The 24,866-nt window shown below is 47.2% G+C and overlaps 1 protein-coding gene across 1 annotated transcript in view; it reads left to right on the forward strand.

The window, feature by feature from the left end:
• TG (thyroglobulin) overlaps positions 1–24,866 on the forward strand; it is a 240,153-nt gene that overhangs the window by 63,182 nt on the left and 152,105 nt on the right. Inside the window, exons 27-34 of the mRNA XM_081503609.1 lie at positions 3,000–3,164; positions 11,841–11,906; positions 13,179–13,259; positions 13,907–14,044; positions 15,341–15,517; positions 17,553–17,664; positions 18,962–19,041; positions 19,963–20,106. Coding sequence (XP_081359735.1) covers positions 3,000–3,164; positions 11,841–11,906; positions 13,179–13,259; positions 13,907–14,044; positions 15,341–15,517; positions 17,553–17,664; positions 18,962–19,041; positions 19,963–20,106 — 963 coding nt within the window. The remainder of the gene's footprint in view (positions 1–2,999; positions 3,165–11,840; positions 11,907–13,178; positions 13,260–13,906; positions 14,045–15,340; positions 15,518–17,552; positions 17,665–18,961; positions 19,042–19,962; positions 20,107–24,866) is intronic.

Raw genomic sequence — 24,866 nt, forward strand, 5'->3', positions numbered from 1 at the left:
TGCACATTTAGTAAACTACAGAACAGTGTGAACATAACTTTTATATGCACTGGGAAACCAAAAATTCATGTGACTCACTTTATTGCAATATTTGCTTTATTGTAGTGGTCTGGAGCCAGACCCACAATAGCTCTGAGGTGTGTCTGTATATGTCTCTATGTCAGCCTATATTTAGAAACCCTGCAATTCGAATCCAGGATGACTTCTACCTTCTTTAAATGTCTTTTCTGAGGATACCACAATTTCCCCAGAAGTCCAATTACTCACCAGACCATAGGGTTTTTCACGTTGGAAATATTGATTTCATTTTCCTTAGGATCATATACGGAATAATTATTTTGTTCCACGGAGCCATAAGCCCACACGATCCTTTATTTTCCATGACATTTCTGGCTAGCAGCTTGCCTGCCTTCCCCTCCAGTGTAACCCTGATCTGTGAATTATGTGGGTTTGAACAGCGACCTCTAAATGCTGCAAGTTAAGCTTTTCTTCAAGACACACATCAACCAGCAGGCAGATATGTTTCCCAGTCTTGTTTGATGCGCAGACCTGGAATTTTAACTTGTGAAGCTTTAGCTGGAGCAGACCAGGAGCAGAATCCTCTTCTTGCTGTCTGGGAAGGCACTTAATTTCTGGAATAGTCTCCCTGCTCCCTTTGTCCCCTCCTCCCCGGCAAGGCTCCCACCCCCTCGAACCTCCCACCTTGAAATGGCTTTGTTTCCTCTGATAATTATTAGTGAAAACTCATGAGACTTCCAGACCTACATTCATGAGGCTCCTTGTACCTCGACAAGTAGCTGAAGCCACTGGAAGTGGGGTTCAGCGACACTTGCGTGGCCTGAGGCTGCTGGCATCATAACTGAAGCCTGCCTGTGGGATCAGCAAAGTGATTTCAAATCTCCAGCCGGCGCCCACTTCTCAGACCCCCGCAGTGCTCACTGAATGCTAGTTAAAGAAGAAAGCAGCCTGCGTTTCTCTTCCCAGCTCTGAGAAGCAGAGGGAAAACACGACCTGCCTCTTATTTAAGTCCATGATTCTCTGTTCTTGGTTTATGAGACGGGCAGCCACAGAGCTCAGGTTCCTCTGGGCTCTCCGCAGGCTCTTATGCATCCCTGCTGCCCCGTGCTCCAGCTGGGACAAAGCAGCCTCCCTTTCCGGGCCTCTGTTGCCCCATCTGTGAGATGAAGCGGCCTCATCAGCCCAGGGATTCTGGGATCCAGCCGTGTTAACTAACATCACCTGTGGTGCTGTTCACACGGGCTCGTTCCCAAGTGCACCCCGCCTCCACTGACCTGCACAGACTGTCGAGTCAGAACCTCTGTGGTTGGTGCTGAGGAACAAGCATTTTCAAAACCCTTTCTGTGACTTTGAAATGATGGTCTTAGCGGTTTGAGAACCACCGAGTTAGTTAGTGGGTCTCTGAGGTAAACGTTCACCACCGAGTTGCTGTTGATAGTAATGCTGATGGTGATTTTTAACTACTCAGTTAAAAGTGGGACAGGAGAGAACAAAACGTCAAGCTGGACATTGGTGAGTCATCTATTTTGGAGCCATTTTGGTGAGAGAAGTTTGAAGTGTATCTGCATTTGGACATAAATTAGGATAACGGAGGGGATGGGAGATGTGAAGTGGTGTATTTCCATTTTTTTCCCACAGGAGAATCTGAACAACTGTACTACCTAACAGGGTTATGTATCCAAATTGGTATATTGTATATAAATTATATACCATATAATGGTATGTATGGTATAAAGTGTATACCATGTAACAGTATATATGGTATAAATAATATACGATGTAACGGTGTATATGGTATAAATAATATACCATGTAATGGTATATATGGTATAAATTATATACCACACAATGCTATATATGGTATATAAATTATATAAATTGGCATATAGTATATAAATTCATTTGGTATATAAATCACTTTATTTCTAAATCTCAATAAACTTAAGCAGTGTACTTATATGAGGCTTAATTTCCTCATCTGGAGAAGGAGATAATAAATAATAAGAATTAAGAGAATTAATATTCTTATAACACTGACCATAGTGGCTAACATGTCACAGGCATCCCAACATTTCATTTACCTTTATTCATCTAACTAAAATCACTATCAAATTCAGTTAGGGGGCAGGTAGGTCTTTCTGCTACTAAATAAAGTCATAACATTGGGGCAGATTTTTAAGATTCAGAGTTAGAAGATATATTCAAGACAAAGTAGTCCAGTGCTTTCCAACTGCCTAATCTAGTAATGGATCCTCTCTGTGCATCCCAGGGACATGGGTGCTCAGCCTTGGCTTGCATCCACCCAGAGACCAGGAGTTCATTTCCTACCAGGAAGGCTTGTGCCATGAGTGTACAGCTCCTGGATTTTTAATAGTTCTGTACTTTGACTCTAAATACTCCTTCCTTGGACTTCCTTGCAGGTCTAGTGGTTAAGATTCTGTGCTTTCCAATGCTGGCTGTGTGGAGTCAATGCCTGATCAGGGAACTGAGACCCCACATGCCTCATGGTGCGGCCAAAATAAAAATAATAATAAATAAATAAATAAATAAAAATAATCCTGAGCTCTTCAAGATTAATTTTGTGTGTGTGTGAGAGAGACACAGAGAGAATGAGAGATGGGGGAGGGCACTGTTTATTTCCCTGAAGCCTCAAAAATGTGGAAAGTGGAGACAGAGGGTGCTGGCAATAGGACCCCTGGTAGTATCAGAGGCGTCACTGCTGCTGATCCCGTGAACATGGGCTCTCATGGAGGAGAAAGTAGTGTCCCTCCTCTCTGAACTTGGCTGCTAAGACAACTGCAGGACGATCGGGGAAGGATAGGCCAAATCAAAAGCAGGCTCCTGAATTCCTGTGTCCATTCCTGAGGACTTGTTCCCTGCCTGCATCCTATAGGCCTCTCAAGGGCACAGACGTGCATCTCCAAGGGGCCCCTGCTTGGTCCCCATCACATTCGCCTCTCCTCTCTCTTGTGACTCTGCAGGTCCCCTCCTCTGTGGGTTGCTGAGCTCCCCTGATGTCCTGCTGTGCCACGTCAGAGACTGGAGGGACCCTGCAGAAGCCCAGGTTAATGCTTCATGTCCTGGGGTGACGTACGACCCGGACAGCCGCCAGGCGACGCTGTGTCTGGGAGGACAGGAGATCGGGGGTAAGTGTCTGCCTTCACCCCGAGTGTGTTCCTTCACAGTGACCTGTGCTCACCAGCAAGGTCTGCTCCTCTGCTGGGAGCCCTCTCTGTACCCTGAGGAATTCATCCTTCCAAAAAAAATTTGTACCAAAATACTGCATAAAAAACAACCAGAGCATCTCAGCAATGCTCCATGAGAAGCGTGGTGCAGCTCTGGGGCTTCAGGTTGGCTTGGGGTAGGCAGGCTCAGCGGGATGGTTGTGCTGACCTCGGCCAGGTTTGCTCATATCCTGGGGTCGCTTGGCAGTTGGATGATGTCGTTTGGACTTGACCGCGGTGGCCTGGCCTAGCTTCAGTGCCTCGCCTTCTAGATGAGTGCATTCTCCTGTGGGCAGAAGTGGGAGTGTGCGTGTGTGCTAAGTGGCTTCAGTTGTGTCCAACTCTTTGTGAATGGACTGTAGTCCACCAGGCTCCTCTGTCCATGGGATGCTCCAGGTAAGAACACTGGAGTGGGTTGCCATGCCCTCCTCCAGGGGATCTTCCCGACCCAGGGATCCAACCCACATCTCCTGTGTCTCCTGCACTGGCAGGCGGGTTCTTTACCGCTAGTACCACCTGGGAAGCCCCAGGAGAGGGAGAGAACAGGGAAAACAAGCCAGGCCACTGAAGGTTGAGACTTGGGTCTGACACTGTCACCAATACCTCATTGCACTGGCCTGACCTGAAGTCAGGGCTAGGGAAACATACTCCATTCTTTAGTGGGAGTGACTGCAGAGTCCTGCGTAAAATGTGTGGCTCCAAGGAGGGGTAAAGAACTGGAGCCCAAAATGCAATCTGTCTCCCAAGTGAGTGCCCCCCTGGGCAGATTTCCCCCTCTGACAGTTAAGTAATTCCAGGAGGTAACCGCCGCACAGCCCATCCTACTTAGAGGGGCACAAGGAACTGCGGGGCCCCCACATGGGCTCAACTGATGGAAATAACTCTTGAGCTGGCTCCTTGGTCTTCTGTCTTTGAGAAGCTCTTCCAACCTTTTCCTCAAGTGTATAAGGGTTGGATCTAAAGGTCACCCCGAGTTCATATGCCCCACCCCTCATTTTACAGGGAGGGGTGTAGCACCTGTGGCCCCAGCGGGCAGTCAGCTCTCTCTGCCTCCCTGGGTGGCCTCCACCTGCAGATCTCTACCTGAGAGGGGCTGAGACCACTCTGTCCTGAGCCGGGACGGACCACACCAGTGCACCTCAGTGTGGTCAGGACCAGCAGGCAGGCTCAGCATCACTGGGGGATCAGGAGAGATACGCATTCTCAGGTCTCTCTCCGAACCCTCAGGGATCCACTCTAACAGGCTGTCTGATGACTTCATGTCCACTAAGTCTGAGAAGCTCTGAGTAGGTAACCTGGAGGTTCTCTTCCGACCTCGAGCACTGGAGTTTACAGGGCTCAGTTGCTCACTTACCTCTGCAGATCCAGTGTGAGGTCAAGGGCAGTCTGGCTCCATCTTATCTTCTCTCTGCTGTATTTATCTGCCAGCCCTTGAACATCAGAACTGGACCCCATGGTTCCAGTCCACCCTCTGAGTGGGGAGGGGTGAAAGCGCACGCTGGTGTCAGCCAGAAAGAGGAGGGAGGGGGCTGGCCTGTCAAAAGAGCTGAGAGATCCCCTGGAAGGTGGTCCTCTAAGGTCTGGCAGAGACCGGGTCCTGCCTCCCGGAGAAGTTTCCATGCTCTGCTTCTCAATGCGCTGTAGCTCTTGGGGCTCTAACGGCAGTGAGCTCAAGGTCACCTACTCCAAGACCCCTCCCTGACTACCCACAGAGCTTATTCCTTCCTCCTCTGTGGAGCTTCGAGCGTGCTTCGTGCGTTGGTCTTCTAGGAAGCGCAGTGCAGTGGGCAGTGCACTGAAACTGAGCCTTTGTCTGGAGGCTGCCCTCCCTGGCCTGGCTGAGAGTTTGCCCCGTGGTGTTGAATTACGATTTTGGACACCAGCTGTGTGGCCTTGAGCAAGCCAGTAAATGTCTGCAGGCCTGATTGCTAATGGGGTAATGACAGCTCCTCGCTCACTGGGTTGCTGTGAAGATGAAAGGAGGGGATAGACAATAACAGTAGTCATAGAAATGTCTTCCATCGTGCTTACTAAGAGCCAGGCCCTGCTCCAAGGTCTAGACCTGTTCTAACTCACGATGCTCAACATGGTGCTTTGGGGGAGGCACTAGTGTTACCATTGTTCCCATTTTACAGCTGTAGACACTGAGGCAAACAAGTGAGGGCTTCCCAAGGCGTCAGAGCTTGTAAGTAGCTTGTAAGGTTGGGACCTGAATCTAGGCATTCTGCCTCCAAAGGCCTCCAAAGTGACTTTCTTAACTGCTTCCTTATATCAATACTTTCAGATGATACCTATGTAGGACTTAGTAGTGTATTTGACACAGTATTAATATTACATGATATCATTAAAAAATCTGTCATTTTTTGGTTACATTTTAAGAACTAGACTTATTATATAATATATAATAAGATCTGTGTCTTATTAACTTCTGGATTCACACAAAATTCTTACTACACTGGTACATAAGACCTGGAATAGAGACTGTACATAGTACCTGTGGAATGCCTATTTACCGAAGCCTGGAAAAAAAATATTACAGAATTTGGTGGAATTCCATGAGGATTCGTTTCTTTTGCGGTAAATAAAACCAAATAGTTTATTTCTATGATGGATAGTAAACATATGGGATCGTTATTCTGAGAGGTAGCCCAGGGTGAAAACGAGCGTTTGAAGAAAGACATATGATCCATTCGTGGGCAATAAACCTAGAGTGAATTGCTTAACACAGAGCATGTGCTTGGTCCGTGCCCAAGAAGTGGAGACTGTGCCCTCGTCTGGCCTCCCTGAGACGGAGTGATTACTTTTGAAGTTTTCTTTCTGGGGCCCTGGGTGTATATGTGTATCCTGGGGTCCAGGCGGAGCTTTATGAAGGGAACCCTTTGCTGGGAATTTCAGACAGCCTCAGTCATGTTAGTGATGTTCCAAATTGAAGGTTGCTTTGTACACAGAGTGATTTGGAGGTCACCTGCAGTTGGGAACTGTAGGGCACAGATCCTTCCTTTCCACAATAGGAATTCAGCCTCAAGTACAATTAACCCCTGAGAAAGTAAACATAGGGATTAAAATTCTTACTAAACTGCGAATAGCTGACAAAATTCTTTCCTAATGGCAGATACTGATGAAAGGAAAGAGGAGTAAGAATTCCGGGTATCTGAACAGCTGATGGAGACAGTGTAGACTGGATTGGGAGCACGTGAGAGGGTGGTAGGGGCAATACAGAGGAACTCCATCCATCCCACGGATGGTTGAGGGTCAACCTCTTCCTTCCATTTAGCAAATGGCTAGATGCTCGTTAAAATACAAACTCTGGAATCAGACCTCAGAAGGCAAATCTCAATGTGAATGCTTACTCATTGTACGATCTCTCCGTGTCTTGGTTTTTCTAATTATAAAATGAGTTTTATGGTGTTTTCTGATGCTTGGAGAGGTTGGGAGGATCCTAGAAAGAATGCTTGTGAAGACCTTGGAGTAATGCCCAGATGGGCACTGGGTAGATACTGGAGATGCTGGAGCAGTGGTTTGCATTGAAAATGTTGCAGTTCTTCCTCCCCGACCAGTTCCATAACCTTGTTCAAATCGCCTAACCCACCCCCGCCCCCAGCCCCGAACTTCAGGGTTTTCATCTGCAAAATAGGGTTGTACTTTTTAATATCTTACACAATGAAGCAAGGCTTCCCAGGTGGCTCAGTGGTAAAGAATCCTCCAGCTAATGCAGCAGATGCAGGAACGTGGGGTTTGATTCCTGTTTTGGGAAGATCCCCTGGAGGAGGAAATGGCTACCTACTCCAGTATTTGTCCCAGAAAAATCCCATAGAAAGAGAATTGCTAACATGCACTACAGGCTGAAGTTTAAGGTATGGTTTTCTGAACCCCAAGTCCCCGGTCCCCCACCTGCACATCCAACAGAGGCACTCTGCAGGATGTCTGGTTCAGATGTCCACTCTCGTCGGTCAGCTCACAGGTATGCTGAGGACCGGCTTCGGCAGGCAGCCTGGTTCATGGAGAATGAGCATTTACTTAGAAAGCATTAGTGAATGGAACACACTAAATTCAAATAGTAAGCACGTCAGTATCCGTGTTGCATTTTACAAAGCATTTTCCATCAGCTCAGTTGATCCCTGTTTGACAGTCTGGTGAGACCGAGGCCATCTGAGGCAGAAAAGTGAGGTTATATCACACTTTTGCTTATGGGAGTGAGGTTCAAAGCTATGACGTGTCACATTTCAAGAAGCTATCTTTGCATTAATTACCATGGCTAGGGCTTCAACTCCAGCTCCAGGGATCAGAGTTGTCAGGGGCAGCACCCACTGTCTGCTGGGATGATCCTGCATCTACTTGGCTGGAAGCAGAAAGTGCTTCAGAGGGCTTTTCCTATGAGAGCAGCAAACTAAGGAGTCTGGTAGATGAAAATTTTGCTGCCTGGCCATCTCTCTGGGGCCGCTATACTGCAGTCATTGGGTGATGAATGTCAGCTACCAGCATGTTCTACTTCAAGATTTTGAAGGGCTGTGGGGGGAAGGGAACAAAAGGTGCAAGAGAGGCAGAAGGTCGAGCGTGTGCTGCAGTGCTGACTGCGGGGTGCAGGACAGCCATGGGGAGAGGAGCTGCTGAGCTCACCCATCTGTCTCTCGTCCTGAGAAGCAGCTGGCTATGAGGTGCCCAGCCAAGCAGTTGGATCACTGAGATAGGTGGAGTGGTTTCTGCTCTCAAGGGGATCACAGGCTAGTTGGGGTGACAAATAGGGACATTATTAAAGTGTGGTGGGCTTCCTATTTGCCCATCTTATGGACTGATGACAGATCATTGGACACAGACTCCCCCTTAGCATGTCTTTACTCTCTCTTTTTTTAAAAAAAATTTTCTATAGCACAATTTTGGGCTTCCCTGGTGGCTCAGTCAGTAAAGAATCTGCCTGCAATGCAAGAGACTGCCTGCCAATGCAGGAGACCCAGGTTCGATCCCTGGGTTAGGAAGATCCCCTGGAGAAGGAAATGGCAACCCACTCAGTATTCTTGCCTGGGAAATCCCATGGACAGAGGAGCCTGGTGGGCTACAGTCCATGGGGTTGCAAGAGTCAGACATGACTTAGCAACTAAACCACCACCATAGCACAATTTTATATATGTATGAAACAGGGTATTAAAATTGAATTTTCATCCAGACATCAATACACAATAGATATGACATTTCCAAGTGAGGAATCACTGTAGACGTTCAACGTAAATTCTCAAGAACCATTTCCCAGACCCCAAAACACCTACTGGGATGATGTAAAAGGTAGCAAAGCAGAGGAAGGAGAATTTTGTGAGTAGGCTCATTTGGGAGAGAGCTGAGGGATGTGTCTCCTCTTCTGTTAAGCCAATGAACCCTCTCTCGCTCCAGAGGAGTTTAGGGTAGACTTCTGATATTACCCAGAACAAACAAATACATCTCCAAACAAACAACTCCACGAATCACCTGGAAACCATCTTATCGGCACTTTTCACTCGCTGTGAGGTTTCTCTTTCCTGTCACCAGCCTTCTCGGTAACCTTTGTGCCTGGGTTGACATGTGTCTTGATAGAGGAATCCACTCAGAGTCTGCCTCTCCTAAATTCCCAACGGACATCTCTGGACGTTTTCTACTATTTGGTGTTGGCTAGATTGATCTTGTTTCTAAGAAAACAGGCTTAGTAATCTCTAAGCTCTGTCTCATTTCCGACAGTGTCTTGTAGTATAAATGAATAAAAAATAGGCAGATTAAACATCTTCTAATGTCCATAGGGATTTAAAATTTGATGGGAAAAACAGGCCTTGGCAGAAGTACTCCTGGGTTTGTTCTAAATCCTAAAGCTTCATGTTGTTGGTTCATGGTGAGGCTCAGCTTGCTGGCTGGCATTCTCTTCATGGGAGTCTGTTTTGTATCAGTGATTGTCATTTTCTTGGAGTGCTGGGAGCTGAGAGGGAGGAACTCACATGCCCCTATGATGCTTGCTGTCACCCATGAGTCCCTGGAGTGGATGTATGGTGGATACCTACGTATGGGATGGCCCAGTTGATTCTTTACAATAGCCATCATTAGCAGCAAGCAGAGCCTGAGGCTAGGGTTCAGGAGTGTAGTTTATGTAGGAAGGACAAGGAATAGAAGTAGACACGTGGGGGGAGAATAATACAGAGAAGAGAAAATCGCCAGTAAAAGGTAAACTCTGAAACCTGGGCTTTCCAGTTTAGGAAACTGCCCACCCCCAGTTCAGTCAATTCTAAAGGAAATCAATCCTGAATATTTGTTGGAAGAACTGAAGCTGAAGCTCCAATACTTTGGCCACCCGATGCGAAGAGCTAACTCGTTGGAAAAGGCCTTGATGCTGGGAAAGATTGACAGCAGGAGGGGAAGGAGGTGACAGTGGATGAAATGGTTGGATGGCATCACTGACTCAATGGACATGAACCTGAGCAAACTCCAGGAAATAGTGAAAAACAGGGAAGCCTGACATGCTGCAGTCCATGGGGTCGCAAAGAGTTGGACTTGACTTAGCAACCGAACAACAACACTTCTAGGTTTTTAGAGTCAAGCTAACCACCCCAGTTGCAGCACAGGATCTCTGCAGAATTGTCTTGAAGTCAATTAAGATCACATAACACCCCTCAACCCTCAAGATTCAGGCTCCATGCCAAACTCCCACCTTTCTAAATATCTGTGTGTTCCTGCAGCCTTGATTACTGAGAGAGCAGATTACATGCATCAGCGTCTGCAGGCCTGTTTATGTAATGGGGAAGTTTTAACTCAGTTCTTGTGGAGGGCATGGAACGATGTCTGGACAATCTAAACCATTAGCCAGGAAAAGGAGGAATCATGTTTGCTTCTGTTCTCTGTACCTTCTCACCATCAACAATATAGAACTGGAGAGACTTGGAGGAATGGAGCGCAGCATCAGAAGTTTGCAGTAGGAAAGCTAGTTTCATGGTCAGCCTTCTTGTGCTTGTGTGGTGAGGCTCTGTGTTTACTTGATGGACTCTGAAAACCATTGACAACTTTGTTTTCCTTACTCATTCCTCTTTGTATTCATGAATGTGCTGAACACTGGTTCTATACCAGGGGTTATGCTAGGTGTGTGTGAGAAAAAGAGGAATAAGGCTCAATTCTCAGCCTCTGGAAGTATATTTAAGGAGCTGGAAAATTATGGTCAAGCCTGAGACTGAAGATAGAAATTCCCAGCCTCACAAATACCATCCTCACTTGCCAATGAGGTGAGAGTCTCAGAGGACTTAAGTGAAATGGAAAATTAATACAACTGTTGACTCTTTTGTGAGTTCTGGTCTCTCTAAACCAATCCACATTTCCTTAAGTGATGCTAAGTGTCACAGCACCATGACGCTTCCCCCTGTCGTCCCTTTGGTGCCCTAAGAAAGACACGTGGGGTCTGGTGATAGAGGGCGGAGGGAAGGAAAAGTGCCCACTGAACTGAGATGGTATTTTGACACTGGGAAATGAGGCAGGCAGCTCCAAATAATCAATAGGTCAGTTTATTACAGGGTAACTTACTCAGAGGGTTGGATGGGGATTCAGCATCAGTGATCTAGAACCTTTAGTAGCTACATTCTGCACTGTTGAGGAGCCACTGGGACAATTTTATAATTAATCTAGAGTCATGAAGAGTTGGACACAACTGAGCACACATACACACATAGGGGTATGTCCTTGGTGGCTCAGTGGTAAAGAATCTGCGTGCCTATACAGGAGACTCAGGTTCAGTTCCTGGTCCAGGAAGATCCCCTGGACAAGGAATTGGCAACCCACTCCAATATTCTTGCCCAAGGGAACCCCATGGACAGAGGAGCCTGGTGGGCTACAGTCCATAGGGTCGCAAAGAGTTAGACACGACCGAGAGACTGACTGAACAACAGAAGCAAATAGAAGTACGTGCTTGGGAACAAGGCGTGCATTCCTAAGTCAAGATTTATGAATGGGTAGCTAGTCTCATGGGTGCTGGGAATACATCAACCAAGGTCTTCCTCATTGTTTGGAGGCTACCAGAGCACAGAGGCCACCTGGACCTAACAACTGTTGTATGTGTGTTCAGCTGCTCAGTCATGTCCGACTCTTTGCAACCCCATGACCTGTAGTCCTCCAGTCTCCTCTTGTCCACAAAATTTTTCAGGCAAGAATACTAGAGTGGATTGCCATTTTCCTCCTCTAGGGGATCTTTCCGACCTAGGAATCAAACCTGCATCTCCTACATTGGCAGGCAGATTCTTTACCACCAGAGCCATCTGGGAAGCCCAACAATTGTTAAACAATATGTATTAACTACAAAACCCTTGATGACAGAGAAGTGGTTTACCACCCAGGACAGTCCTAGGCTTCAGTGGAAGAATAGGAGGAAATGCATAGGCCCAAGATAGCGTCACTTATGCTAACATCTATACTCTGGCCAGCTCTGGTTTTGTACTAGCTGCTGGAAGAGAACTCCAAGAAGACTTTGGGATGCACCTTGTATAGGAAACAGAATGCCAGGCTCAGGAGGGGCCAGTGTCGGGGTGGTAAGGCAGTTGTGGTCATGGTGAGTCACTACTGGAGCAAGCACACTAGAGCTCATTCAAATAAACATCTTCTTTGCAGGTCTGACCCCCTTGGAAGGAACCAAGGACGCCTTTACCAGCTTCCAGCAGGTTTATCTCTGGAAAGGTGAGCTCTGTGGTGGGGAGGGTGGTGAGCAGAACACCCATGACAGGAGACTGTGTGGCCCTACTTCTCATTCATGGGGCACTCTGCTCCCCAGAAAGAAAATGTAGAGATTTACTGTCCAAGTGAGTGCCCTGTGTAGATAGAAGAGCCTCAGTTCTCATCAGATACCAAAGTGTAAAACAAAAATGAAAAGTGTGGAAAGCCAAGGGGGGATGAAGTAAGCACTGGGTCCTGTGAGATCAAGTTCATTGACCACAAGGTGTCCTTGTCAGTAGGATGGGAGCTCTGAGGACACCACACCCTCCGGGAGGTAGTGTCTCAGCTGGAGGACTCAGCTACAGGCGCCTCCTTCCCAGGGGCTCACTCATCTCTCTTCCCATGTTAGACTCACCCCACGTGCCTTTCACAGTCCCTGGCTCTGAGTAGGCACTTGGTCAATGTTCATTCAACTCAAAGGAGGACAAACAAAGCAGTAAAGAATCCATCTGCCAATTCTGGAGACATGGATTTGATCCCTGGTTTGGGAAGATCCCCTGGAGAAGGAAATGGCAACCCACTCCAGTATTCTTGCCTGGAGAATTCAATGGACAGAGGAGCCTGGTGGGCTACAGTCCATGGGGTTGCAAAGAGTTGGACATGACTGAGTGATTGAGCATTAACAACTTTTATAATATTGTATATAACTATACTTCAATTTAAAAAAATAAAAAAGAAAATTCTTGTCAATACCTTGCTAGCTGGTGGAAAATTAAGGACTTGCTTCTCCCCAGGACACTTGCCCCACTAAACAGAAGCATCCCAAGGCCCACCTAAAACCCAGTTCCCCCATCATGGAAGACCTGTTACGGACTTGGGAGTTTATTTAACTCTTTTGAATTCCATTTCATCTACTCTCCACCTGCCTGTTCTGGAATAAGTTATTCCAAGTCTCTGAGTCTCAGTTTCCTCAAGAGTAAAATGGAAATCTTACTCCTTACCTTCATGGAGTCTTGGGAAGACCAATATTTATGAACATACTCTGTTAACTCTGGAGGATTTTGCAAATGTTGATAATTTCAGCATCAAGGATAATAATAGTTCTCTTCTGGAGAAGTTGGTTGTTGTTCCCTAAAAAGCCAGAGAGTACAGAACTATGCCACTGGATTTGTTCAGATCTTACTGGGGCTCCTGGCTGTGGACCATGAGGATTTCTCCCATCGTCATTATCATTGTTGACCAGAAGAATACCTCCCCTTTCCTTTAAAGAGAAAATAATCCCTTTTTCTCTCCTAGACTCTGACATGGGGTCTCGGTCTGAGTCTATGGGATGCAGAAGAGATGTGGAACCAAGGCCAGCATCTCCAACAGAAACAGGTACCCACCCCAAACTTCTTGATATACTTGGGGGTCTGGCTGTGGAGACAAGATGGTGATGCCAAGGGTCTGATCTGTGAATGGACCCATGATGGGTAAGCTGGAACTTCCAAGTCTGGGACTGAGCAGAGCTGAGAGCTGTCTTCGCAGATGAAGGCTGCCACTTGGGAGGGAGATAGAAATTCCACGTGGCTTCGGAAGACAGAAGGTGTATCAGTGGTTCACGTTTACAAAGAGGCAGATTTGACTCCTCAACTTCCTAACTGTGGGGTGGGCTGCTGCAGTCAGGACAGACAAGTCACACAAGTCTGCAGCGAGATTGGCCAGAAATGTCGTGAGCAAGAGTCCTGCCTTAGTGAAAAGTTGAGCCAGATGGCTCCCAGGTTTACTCCGCAACTAAGATTCTAAGGTTTTGCAACTCCATAATTTTTAGGACTTTCTGGGACATTCTGAAACTCTCTTGCCTGACTAGACTCCCAGGCCTATTGACTCCAAACCAGCTCTGGGGTCATTGAGCCTGCAAGTGTGTGTGTGTTTGTGTGTGTGCGCGCGTGCATGTATGTGAGAGAAAGAGAGTCAGAGAGAGGAAGAGAGAGATTTGCCATGAGATAAAGCCAAAGGAAGTTGACTCACCCTTTCTTTTTCAGATTTGACAAGAGGCCTTTTCTCCCCTGTGGACCTTAACCAGGTCATTGTCGATCGAAACCTATCCATGCCCAGCCAGCAATACTGGCTTTTCAAACACTTATTTTCACTTCAGCAGGCAAATCTGTGGTGCCTTTCTCGTGAGTATCCGTAGCCCTCATCCACCTTCTTCTCCACCCTGTGGTCAGGCAACACAGGCCTAGTTTAACAACTCTTGAGACATAGATAAGATCAAATTCAATAGCATAACTCAGAGATTAAATTCAGTATTACTCATGAGTGATACAGAAGACAGGACATAACCACATCTTCAGAAGCTAATTGTGCAATCAGTCTCTACTCTGCTCCCAGAACCTATCATCCAATCATCCAACAATCCATCCATCCACCCATCTATCCATCCATCCACTTATCCATCCATCCATCTATCCAACAGTCCATCCATCTATTTATCCAACAATCCTTCCATCCATCCATCTATCAATTCATCTATCCATCCACCCATCCATCCATTCATCTATCCAACAACCCATCCATCCTTCCATCCATCCATCTATCAATTCATCTATCCATCCACCCATCCATCCATTCATCTATCCAACAACCCATCCATCCATCTATCCATCCATCCACCTATCCATCCATATATCCATCCAACAATCCATCCATACATCCATCCATCTATCTATCCAACAATCCATCCATCCATCCATCCACCTATCCATCCACACATCCATCCAACAATCCATCCATCCATCCATCTATCTATCCAACAATCCATCCATACATCCATCCACCTATCCATCCATACATCCATCCAACAATCCATCCATCCATCCATCTATCTATCCAACAATCCATCCATCCATCCATTCATCTATCCATCCATTCATCCATCTATTCTTTACCCAATAGGTATGTCCTGTGTTGAGCATGTGCTATGTTCTAGGCTTTGTGTTTGACCTTGGGGATGAGAAAATAAAAAGTGAATCGGTCATACCCCTCCCTGTCAGGGAGCTCACATGTACCAGAGCAAAGTTGGACATGGGAGTGGGAGCAGGGGAGACTGTTCACAGCGTCACCAAGTTTTACACCCTATGGTCTGTCGTCTGAGACCCTGACTGCCTCTGAGATGGTCCTGGGCAGACTCAATCAGATTTCACCCTCTTTCCTCCCATATTGCTGAGTTTACAGCTGACCCCTCACCCTCCAGGCTCTTTCTTTGTTCAGAGCCACCTGGACTCCCTGTTTTCCAGCTGGCAGAACCCTGGTATTTTTCTTGAGCCTTCCAGACTGGACAGCCTCTACTAACTTGGGCCTCAGCCCTGCCTGAGAGGAAATCCCCACAGGGCATTTCTTCCCAGAAGATCCTGCAGGGATAACCGTCCCCCGCCGGCCTCCCAAGGACTAACAACCAACTGCTATCTTGCCTGTAGGCTGTGTGGGAGAGCCCTCGTTCTGTCAGCTGGCAGAGGTAACGGACAGTGAACCCTTGTACTTCACCTGCACCCTCTACCCGGAGGCCCAGGTGTGTGACGATATCATGGAGTCCAGTCCCAAGGGCTGCAGGCTGATCCTGCCCCGAAGGCCAAGTGCCCTCTACAGGAAGAAAGGTGAGCCCTTGGTCGGATCATCCCAAACTGCATTTTTCAGTGGCCTGCTGATTCTGTGGTTTTAGAACTATCCCGATCAGCTCTTCTTTTCTAAGGCAAGTTACCCAGGCTTCTTGTAGAGCTCCAGAGGCATTTAGAAATGTATCAGATTGACCAGAAATAAGAAGCTTGCTCTGGATTCCACTACCCTTAGAAATCATGTTTATTGCATGTAGCAGTCGGAATTCCCATTGGATGTTTATCAGAGAAAATCCCAACAACTGTGACTTTAACAAGACAGAAGTTGATTTTACCCTCTGGGAACATCGGTGATACTCTGGGGAGAGGGATTCACCTTGCACAGTTTTCACTTCTTCCGTGATGTTGTGATCTTCCACTTACTGTTCTGTCTCCTTTGCTGGAGGCCTTTCTGGTATCTGCTGACCCCTGATTTTCCACTTCAATGTAAGAGAGGGGCCCAGAAGCTAATTTGGAAGCTCTGAGTGTGTGGTGGGAGTGTGTTGACCTTGGGTTTCTTTGTAGGATGACCTAGTTGGGCCGTCCTTTGGGGAATCCCTCACATCTATGTGGACTTCCTTGGTGGCTTAGATGGTAAAGAATCTGCCTGCAATGCAGAAGACCTGGCTTCGATCTTTGGGTTGGGAGGATCCCCTGGAGAAGGAAATGGCAACCCACTCCAGTATTCTTGCCTGGAGAATCCCATGGACAGAGGAGCCTGGCAGGCTACAGTCCATTCACAAAGAGTTGAACACGACTGAGTGATGAGCACTTCACATCTATGTGTTTAGGCCCTTCCTCCAGATGAATCTTGTATAATATCTGGCCTGGGGGCATGAGCCTGGCTGCTTGTGGTTTAGATGCCAAATAAGGTTGGAAAAATGAAGGAGTCTCAATATTCACTACCTAGACTAACTGGAAAAAAAAAATTCCCTGGCTTCAGCATGGTCCTCTCTGCACTGTAACTCACTCTGGTGCCCCTGAGAGACCTCACTTTTGTACAGTGGGAAGGGGAAGTTGTTGGAAAAAGAGAAGACCTCTGGAGACATACCTGCTTCTTTAAAAGACTTCCAAGCCATTCTGCTTCAGCTCACTTTCATCCCAGTACTGTGGATACATAAACCTTTGGGACTCCAGAAGGGGTGTGTGTGTGTGTGTGTGTGTGTGTGTGTGTGTCTGTGTGTCTGTGTGTCTGTGTGTGTGTGTGTGTGTGTGTGTCTGTGTGTGTGTGTGTGTGTGTGTGTGTGCGCTCAGTCGTGTCTGACTCTTCGTGACCCCATGGACGGTAGCCTAGGGCCTTCCCAGGTGGCACTAGTGGTAAAGAACCCACTTGCCAGTGCAGGAGTCATAGGGGACTCGAGTTGGATCCCTGGGTTGGCAAGATCTCCTGGAGAAGGACACGGCAACCCACTGCAGTATTCTTGCCTGGAGAATCCCGTGGACAGAGGAGCCTGGCGGGTGACAGTCCATGGGGTCACATAGGGTCGGACACAACTGAAGTGACTTAGCACACACGAACTGTAGCCTGCCAGGCTCCTCTGTCCATGGGATTTTTCAGACAGTATACTGGAGTGTTGCCATTTCCTGCTCCGAAGATCTTCCTGACCCAAGGATTGAACCCGTGTCTCCTGCATCTCCTACATTGGCAGGTGGATTCTTTACCACTGAGCCACCTGGGAAGCCCCCCAGAAGGTGTATGGGGTTGCTTCTTTCCACAGAAAAGTCAAGAATTCAGCCTTCTTAGTTTTATGAGGTCAATTTTTACTCCTCTGTATTTTTTCTAGCTTCTAAAATTTGTCGCTCTGTCCTTTCTCCTATTCTCTTTTGCCTTGTGGGTGTATACCTTTATAAAAATCCCTTTGCTGTGATTTTAGTGAGATTTGGGGAGAGAACAGAGAGTGAGTCTATGAGTTTAATATGCTATCTTTAATCAGAAGCTCTCAGTATGGGTTTGTATACTTTGTCCCCTACAGAAGTATTTTTCTGGTTACAGTGAATCTCCACTTAAATAATAAGATGTCTTTCTTCCTCTGTGTAGTTGTGCTGCAAGATAGAGTGAAGAATTTTTACACTCGCCTACCATTCCAAAAGCTGACGGGGATTTCCATTAGAAACAAAGTGCCTGTGTCTGACAAATCCATTTCCAATGGGTAAGCTTACTTCTGTTCATCCCTGCCCTCTACAATACTTACTATGAAGACCCTTGTATTTTCATAAAGAAGGTGATATAATATCAGTTAAAGACACAAGCATAAAAAACTACAAAACGCAAAGCAAAGGGTGAAAAAGTAATAAAGAGGCAACATGCAGGAGACCTGGGTTCGATCCCTGGGTTGGGAAGATCCCCTGGAGAAGGGAAAGGCTATCCACTCCAGTATTCTGGCCTAGAAAATACCATGGACTATACAGTCCATGGGGTCGCAAAGAGTCCGACACGACTGAGGGACTTTCACTATTCACTTTATTGACTAAGGTGGCTAAGGTCAGCGACTAATAATCAACACAACATTTAGTCCTGAACCTAAGGTCAGCTGATTCAAAAGGGGAACTCGACCTGTGTTGTTTTTTTTTTTTATCAATTAATACAAATTTTCAAGCATTGAAATAAACTTAATCAGCAAAGTCTCCCTGCTGCATTCAGAACCTGGAGAGCAAGCAGAACTTTTCACAGGGTCAGAGGCATATAAGGACTTTTATTTAATTTTTTATTTAAAACTGTGTCCTGTGGGACCTCCCTGGTGATGCAGTGGTTGAGACTCTGCACTCCCAGTGCAGGGGGCATGGATTCGATTGCTGGTCGGGGAACTAAGATCCCACATGCTACACAGAGCAGCTGAAAAAAAATTAAGAAAAATTTTAAAAGGTATTTTGTTATTGATTTAATTAGCTATAACAGTTGTTTTCATTGACTGTGACTAGTGTTTCTCTCCACTAGTCTGTGAATCTCACCCATCAGAATCACCAGGAGGACTTCTTACAATCTCTAGTCCTGGGTCCCACCCTGGACCTCCCGAATCAGCATTTATAGGGGGCTCAGGAATGTGAATTTTAACTAAGTTCTCCCTGTAGAAGTTAGAATTTGAGAGTCATCGATCTATGAACTATGGATCTACAAAGTGTTGTTGATATAGGAAACTATGCCCTGCTGCTGGCATTTAAGATTGGCTTTCGAAAACGGAGATTAAAAGATGATAATGGTAGAGATCTGGCTGGGCACTGCCCATGCTCATTCATGGGAGCGGGAAAGAAAGGGAGGGTGAAAAATGGGGATCAGCCTGGCCCTGGTGCCGGGTTGGGGGTTGCGGGAGCAGAGCTTGTGTGTCTGGACTCAGGGAAGGGTTGTCACAGAGAGCTGGCCCCTAGAAGTCAGACTGGCAGTGATTCAGCCCACTTCGAGATCCTGTCCAGCACAAACCTTCAGGCCTCCTCTTTCTCCTCTTCCTCCAGCTTCTTCGAATGTGAGCGATTGTGTGACACGGACCCATGCTGCACCGGCTTTGGCTTTCTGAACGTTTCTCAGCTAAAAGGTAATGGTGATAACAACTCCTTCTGTGAAGTACCCAGCACTTAGCAGTCTAGAGACATGTTCACATCTATGTTGCTGTTTAGTCGCTAAGTCATGTCTGACTCTTTGCGACCCCATGGTCTGTAGCCCACCAGGCTCCTCTGTCCATGGGATTCCCCAGGCAAGAATACTGGAGTGGGTTTCTGTCTGCTTCTCCAGGGGAACTTCCTGACCCAGAGATCGAACCCATGTCTCCTGTGTTGGCAGGCAGGTGGATTCTTTACCATCTGAGGCACCAGGGAAGCCCTGTTCACATCTCTGGTCTGATCTAATCTACAGCATCTCCTTGTGGGGGCTTGAGAGAGGGCAGGTGGCTGGTAGATGTGGTAGCTGGGACACGACTACTGGTCCATTACCCAGTCAGCTGGACACCACACTCCTGCCTGACCCAAGCAGCCTTCCTGCCATGGCTCACTGAACTGTCTTGTGCTTGCTTTTCAAGACCTGGGTCAGGTAGCTTGGTGGGCTGATCTTGGAATGCCTCCATATGATCTGCATTTGAAGCTTGATTCTGTCACGTACTAGACAAATGATCCTGGATGAGCCACTGAGTCTGAGTCTCAGTTTCCTCATCTGTAAATAGAGATACAAGAGCTAGCCTCCTTGTAGGCTCCTGTGAGGACAAGCAGTATGATGCAAACAGCCTTAGCACAGCTCTGGGCGCGTGAAGGATGCTTGACAAGTGTTTGTTGACCCAACCCCCGTGTTCTTAGACCAAAAAATCACTAAAGTAGCAGGGTTTTCATCAGTGGCTAAGATCATCCCTGGAATAGGGTGCTTCACCCCACATGTCTGCTGAAGGATGAGTTTGCAGAATTTCTCTCATTCAGTTAGAATCTCTCATCATGATCATTTCCCTGGTCCTGGTTACTTTTTGCTCCAGGAGGTGAGGTGACATGCCTAACTCTGAACAGCTTGGGGCTTCAGACGTGCAGCGAGGAATATGGAGGGGTCTGGCGCATGCTGGACTGTGGCTCCGCAGACACTGAGGTCCGTACCTTCCCCTTCGGATGGTACCAGAAACCTGGTAAGTGACCTGCCCTGAACAGCTACACAATTATTGCTCAGTGCCCCTGGGGAGTGGGCGTTATTTCCTCCATTTTAAGAAGAGAGTATGATGCAGAAAGTGGAAGTTATTTGACCCAAATCACGTAGCCAGCAAGAAGCAGAGTCAGGTCACAAACCCAGCTCTGACAACTCCAGACTTCTCTCTTCCCCTTTCATGCTGCGCCTGGTGGGTCTCCTGCATCCCACGAGCTATTGGATGTGAAACTGTCTAGACGCTCTGTCTGGCTGGTTTTCCCCCAGCTCAACTCAACTGACCATAGAGGCAATTGACTAATAAACTGAAAAAAACAAAACTGACTAATAAACTAATATATGAAACCAGCGGTAGGTTGGCTGCATGTTCCAGAACCATGTCCAGGCCTAGAGACCTGGGATGGCGCTCCTTGGTGGAATCTGGTCCTTGACACTTAAACACGAGTTTACTAATCCCGAGACATTTCATCGCTGCAGAGCAGATCTTTTTGGAGTTGGTTGTTACCAGGCTGAGTGGAATCCTCTTTGTTCCCTCCTTGAGCATCCTGTGTTCTGAGTTCACTCTATTTATGACTTTTATTTTATCTTAGCATCTTGAAGTATTTTAAGAAAAACATCAGGACTGTATGATGAAATAGCCTCAGTGGGTTTCTCTGCGTGTGTGCTAAGTTGCTCAGTTGTGTCTGACTCTTTGCGATCCCATGGACCGCAGCCCAGAAGGCACCTCTGTCCATGGGATTCTGTAGGTGAGGATACTGGGGTGGGTCCCCATGTCCTCCTCTAGGGGATCTTCCCCACCCAGGGATCAAACCCACATCTCCTGCAGCTCCTGCATTGCAGGTGGATTATTTACCACTGAGCCTGTGGGGAAGCCCTGGGTTTCTATGAGGGGGATGAGGGGTAATGTGCCATATAGAGGAGGATTTAAGTAGCTCACAGAGGCCGGGGCATGAACGCCTGCCTCAGCTGTTGGCGCTGCAGGAGATCCAAAGCCAGCTCTGGGTATTTAGGGCCTTCAGAACTGAACTCTCACTGCACAACGCCTCCTTGCCCATCCATCCTCTCACACCTCTTCCCATCTCCTCAGCCTACCTACCAAAGGCTGGAAAATCTAATTTTTCATCTTTCCATTGCTCAGGTAAGGGTTGGGTAAAAAGAAGCTAAGACACAATTCATTTGTTCAGAAATATGGGAATCAGACCAGAGTGTTACAACATCTTGGCAGGAGTTGGCAAGCAAAAGTGTTCCAGGTGGTTATTGCCCCAACTCTTTTCCATCTGTTCTGTTTCTTTTTATCTGACTGCAGAGACTATTAACTTTTTCCAACATATATTTCACAGGGTCAGACTGAGGACTCAGGAGTTCTGACTAGGAAATTGACCGAGCATCAGCCCTGCCTCGGGGGTCTCTGGTTTTCTAAATCCAGCCTCTGTTCTTTGGGGTCTCCTTTGTGTGTGCCTGGCTGAATTCAAGCACTTTACAAGTGTTATCCCATCTAATCCTCACAACCACTGTTAGATGAGGAAACAGGTCCAGGGAAGCTAAGTCACTTTCCCAAAGTCATACAGACCAGGTAAATGATAGAATTTGGACTCAGGATTGTTGGACTTTGTCAAAAAGAACCAGGTCCAGATAACCAACTGTATAACCAAATGATATGGCTATACTCAGCCATGTGACATATTCACTATGATGTAATGGCTGAGTATGAGTACAATATGATTCCTATCCTCCAGGTGTGCAACTTAAGGAATAATTGATGTTGTTGCTTTTTAATTGCTCAGTCATGTCCAACTCTTTGTGACCCCATGGACTGTAGCCCGCTAGGCTCCTCTGTCCATAAGTTTTCCCAGGTGAGAATACTGGTGTGGGTTGGCCATTTCCTTGTCCAGGGTATCTTCCTGACCCTGGGATCCAGCCCACATCTCCCATGAATTCTTTACCACTGAGCCACCTGGAAAACCCTAAGGAGCAACTACAGACTGCAACTAAATAAGTCATTCTAGTGCTGGATTGCTCATATCATAAGTCTGGAAGTTTCGAAACTCTTTTGAGTGTCCATACTGAGTCATACATTGTGCCAGGCAATGGGAAATGTGAAATTAATAAGATGTAGTCATTTTTCTTATTATAGATGCTCACATCCTAGGAAGGAGGTTGTTGGCGTATATGATTAACTGTGGTGTCCTAGACTCAGGACCAGAACAGACCTGCATAAGGTGTTGTGGGAATACAGGAGCAAGAAATTAGCTCTGCTTCCTAGAGTGGGGATCCACTACTGACAGCCTCCTGCAAGCCCTCTTTCATGCGTCAGGGACCACTCCCTGTAGGTTCTGGTCTTCTAGCCTGGAGCCGCCCTCGCAGGCAGGTTTCCACACTACACACTGACTATTTTCAGTGCTTGAGTGAGTAGGGTGAAAGATTTTAAAATGCCACAATGGCATCAGTTTCTCAGGACCCCTGGCTGGAAAAGACCCTGAGAATGGCTCAAGGCCATTCTGGTATGAATGGCTCCGAATTTCCCATTTCAAAAGAGCTGAAGAAAGAGCTAGCTGACACAGAGTTTTAGTGACCTGGTGTGACACATGGCTCCCATCTGAGCAAAACCAGGTTCTCACCAGTCCATCTTTCTCCCTTAAGTTGTCTTCATCAGAAGTGGGTGGTAGGGTAGGTCTTAAGACTTGATGAATGATCTCCTCCTAAGACCCAGGCAGAGAAAAGGAATATTATTCAAGGAAACTGGTTCCATTACTTAAACTGTTCTCATAGTTTCGTCACATTGATCCAGTACAAAATCACCTTTTGACTTGTGATATATTTTGAGCCAAAACACAGTCAGTCACTTTCTGGATTCTGAACCTTAGTATGGCCTTGTATTCTGTTTTCTGTTGTAGACAAAACTACACCAGTGTAACTCTGGAAAACCCAACAAACAAGCTGACGTTGTCATTACTTTTTCCCCATCCTCATCTTTGTGTTAGACAGTCATGCACAGTCACAGGAAGAAGGGGCCCTGCAGGAGCAGGGAGGCTGCACAGAGGGTCCTGCGCCTTGAAGGGTGACCTCTTAGTCAGCATTGGCACAGGAAACATGGTTTTTACAAAGGAATTCTTGCAAAGAATTTATGTAATAGACTTCGTCCTGGCTTCAAATCCATGGCTTGATTATGTGGCATCCTGCCATCTGTGGTTTTGGGGGCATCATATTACCTTGAGCACTGAACTCTGAGAGCAGGTACTTCAGGGGAGAGTGAGATTCCTCCTGAGATACTGCTGGGGGGACCCTGTCATCAAACTCAGAGAGGCAGAAGTGAGAGGGGTGCACAGAGAGGCAGGGAATGTGGTCAAGGACCTCAGGGCAGAAACCCAAACCCAGAGAGAGAGAGATGACAGATGGATGGATAGATGGATACAAAGATAAATAGATGATAGATCGATGGGCAGATAGATAAATAAACAGATGATGTACAGGTAGATACATACATACAAACATGTATACATACACACATACATATTCCCTGGTGCTCAGATGGTAAAGAATCTGCTTGCAATGCAGGAGACCTGGCTTTGATTCCTGAGTTGGGACAATCCCCCGGAGAAGGGAATGGCTATGCACTCCAGTGTTCTGACTGGGAGAATTCCATGGACAGAGGAGCCTGGCAGGCTACAGTTTATGCGGTTGCAATGAGTCGGACACGACTGAGCCACTTTCACTTTCATATATATATCGGCACATAGTTACTTAGATAGACGTAAAGCATGCCTTCTCCACTGACATCTATATCGAGTGATGAGCATGGACTCCTGACTTGACTCCAGGCTGAGAACCAGACACAAAAAGCGTAACACGGGGCCTGTATCTAAAGAACTGGACACAGGAATGGGAAAGGAAGGGCCATTTGTTGAGCTCCTAATGTAATAATGATATGTTCTGACACTCAGTTGTGTTCGACTCTTTGCAACCCCATGGACTGTACCCTGCCAGGCTCCTCTGTCCATGGGATTCTCCAGGAGGAATACTGGAGTGTGTTGCCATACCCTCCTTCAGGGAATCTTCCCAACCCAGAGATCAAACCTGGGTGTCCTGCTTTGCAGGTGGAGTCTTTACCATCTGAGCCTCCAGGGAAGCCCGTACTACATGTCAAATACCATGGAAGCACCAGGGATAGAAGATCCTTCCCCAAAGGGTTGAGCCTGGCCTGGGAGGCAGACGTGAGAGAAGGAACATTTCTCAGGCACTCAGTGATGCAGAAACGCTTCTGCAGTGCTCTCCCCGCATTCACGAGGACCGCTGTGGGGCTGGTGCTCTCCTAGCCCCTCATCAGGAGTAATTATTCCCTCTGTCCCAGAGAACGACTCAGCCCTCTGGCTTGTCTTACTGTGGGGAGATGCAAGGGGGCTTCTGCAGCACAAAAGGGGGGCAAGAAATGTTGATCTACAAGGGATCACGCCAGAGCCACTCTAGGGGGAATCCGGGCAGAGATGAAGGAGCGTCGGGTAGAGGGTGCAGGGACAGTGGGTAAGATGGCATGGTCCTGCCCTGCAACCCCCGGGCTCCCAGAGACCTGCACGCAGGCGACACAACCCTGGTACTGAGCTGTGTCCTCAGAACAAAAATGGAAGTCGAGTCTCCTAGGAGCCAGGAGAGAGGCACAAACCTAGAGCAGCGAGCGCCCAGAGGGGCCCCCTAGAGAGCCATGCACCTTCTCACTGCTGCCCACAGTGAACAGAAAGTTCCAGGGATCTG

This window comes from Giraffa tippelskirchi, chromosome 6, assembly GCF_054371585.1.
Source record: "Giraffa tippelskirchi isolate mGirTip1 chromosome 6, T2T-mGirTip1v1.2.pri, whole genome shotgun sequence".
Lineage (NCBI taxonomy): Eukaryota > Metazoa > Chordata > Mammalia > Artiodactyla > Giraffidae > Giraffa > Giraffa tippelskirchi.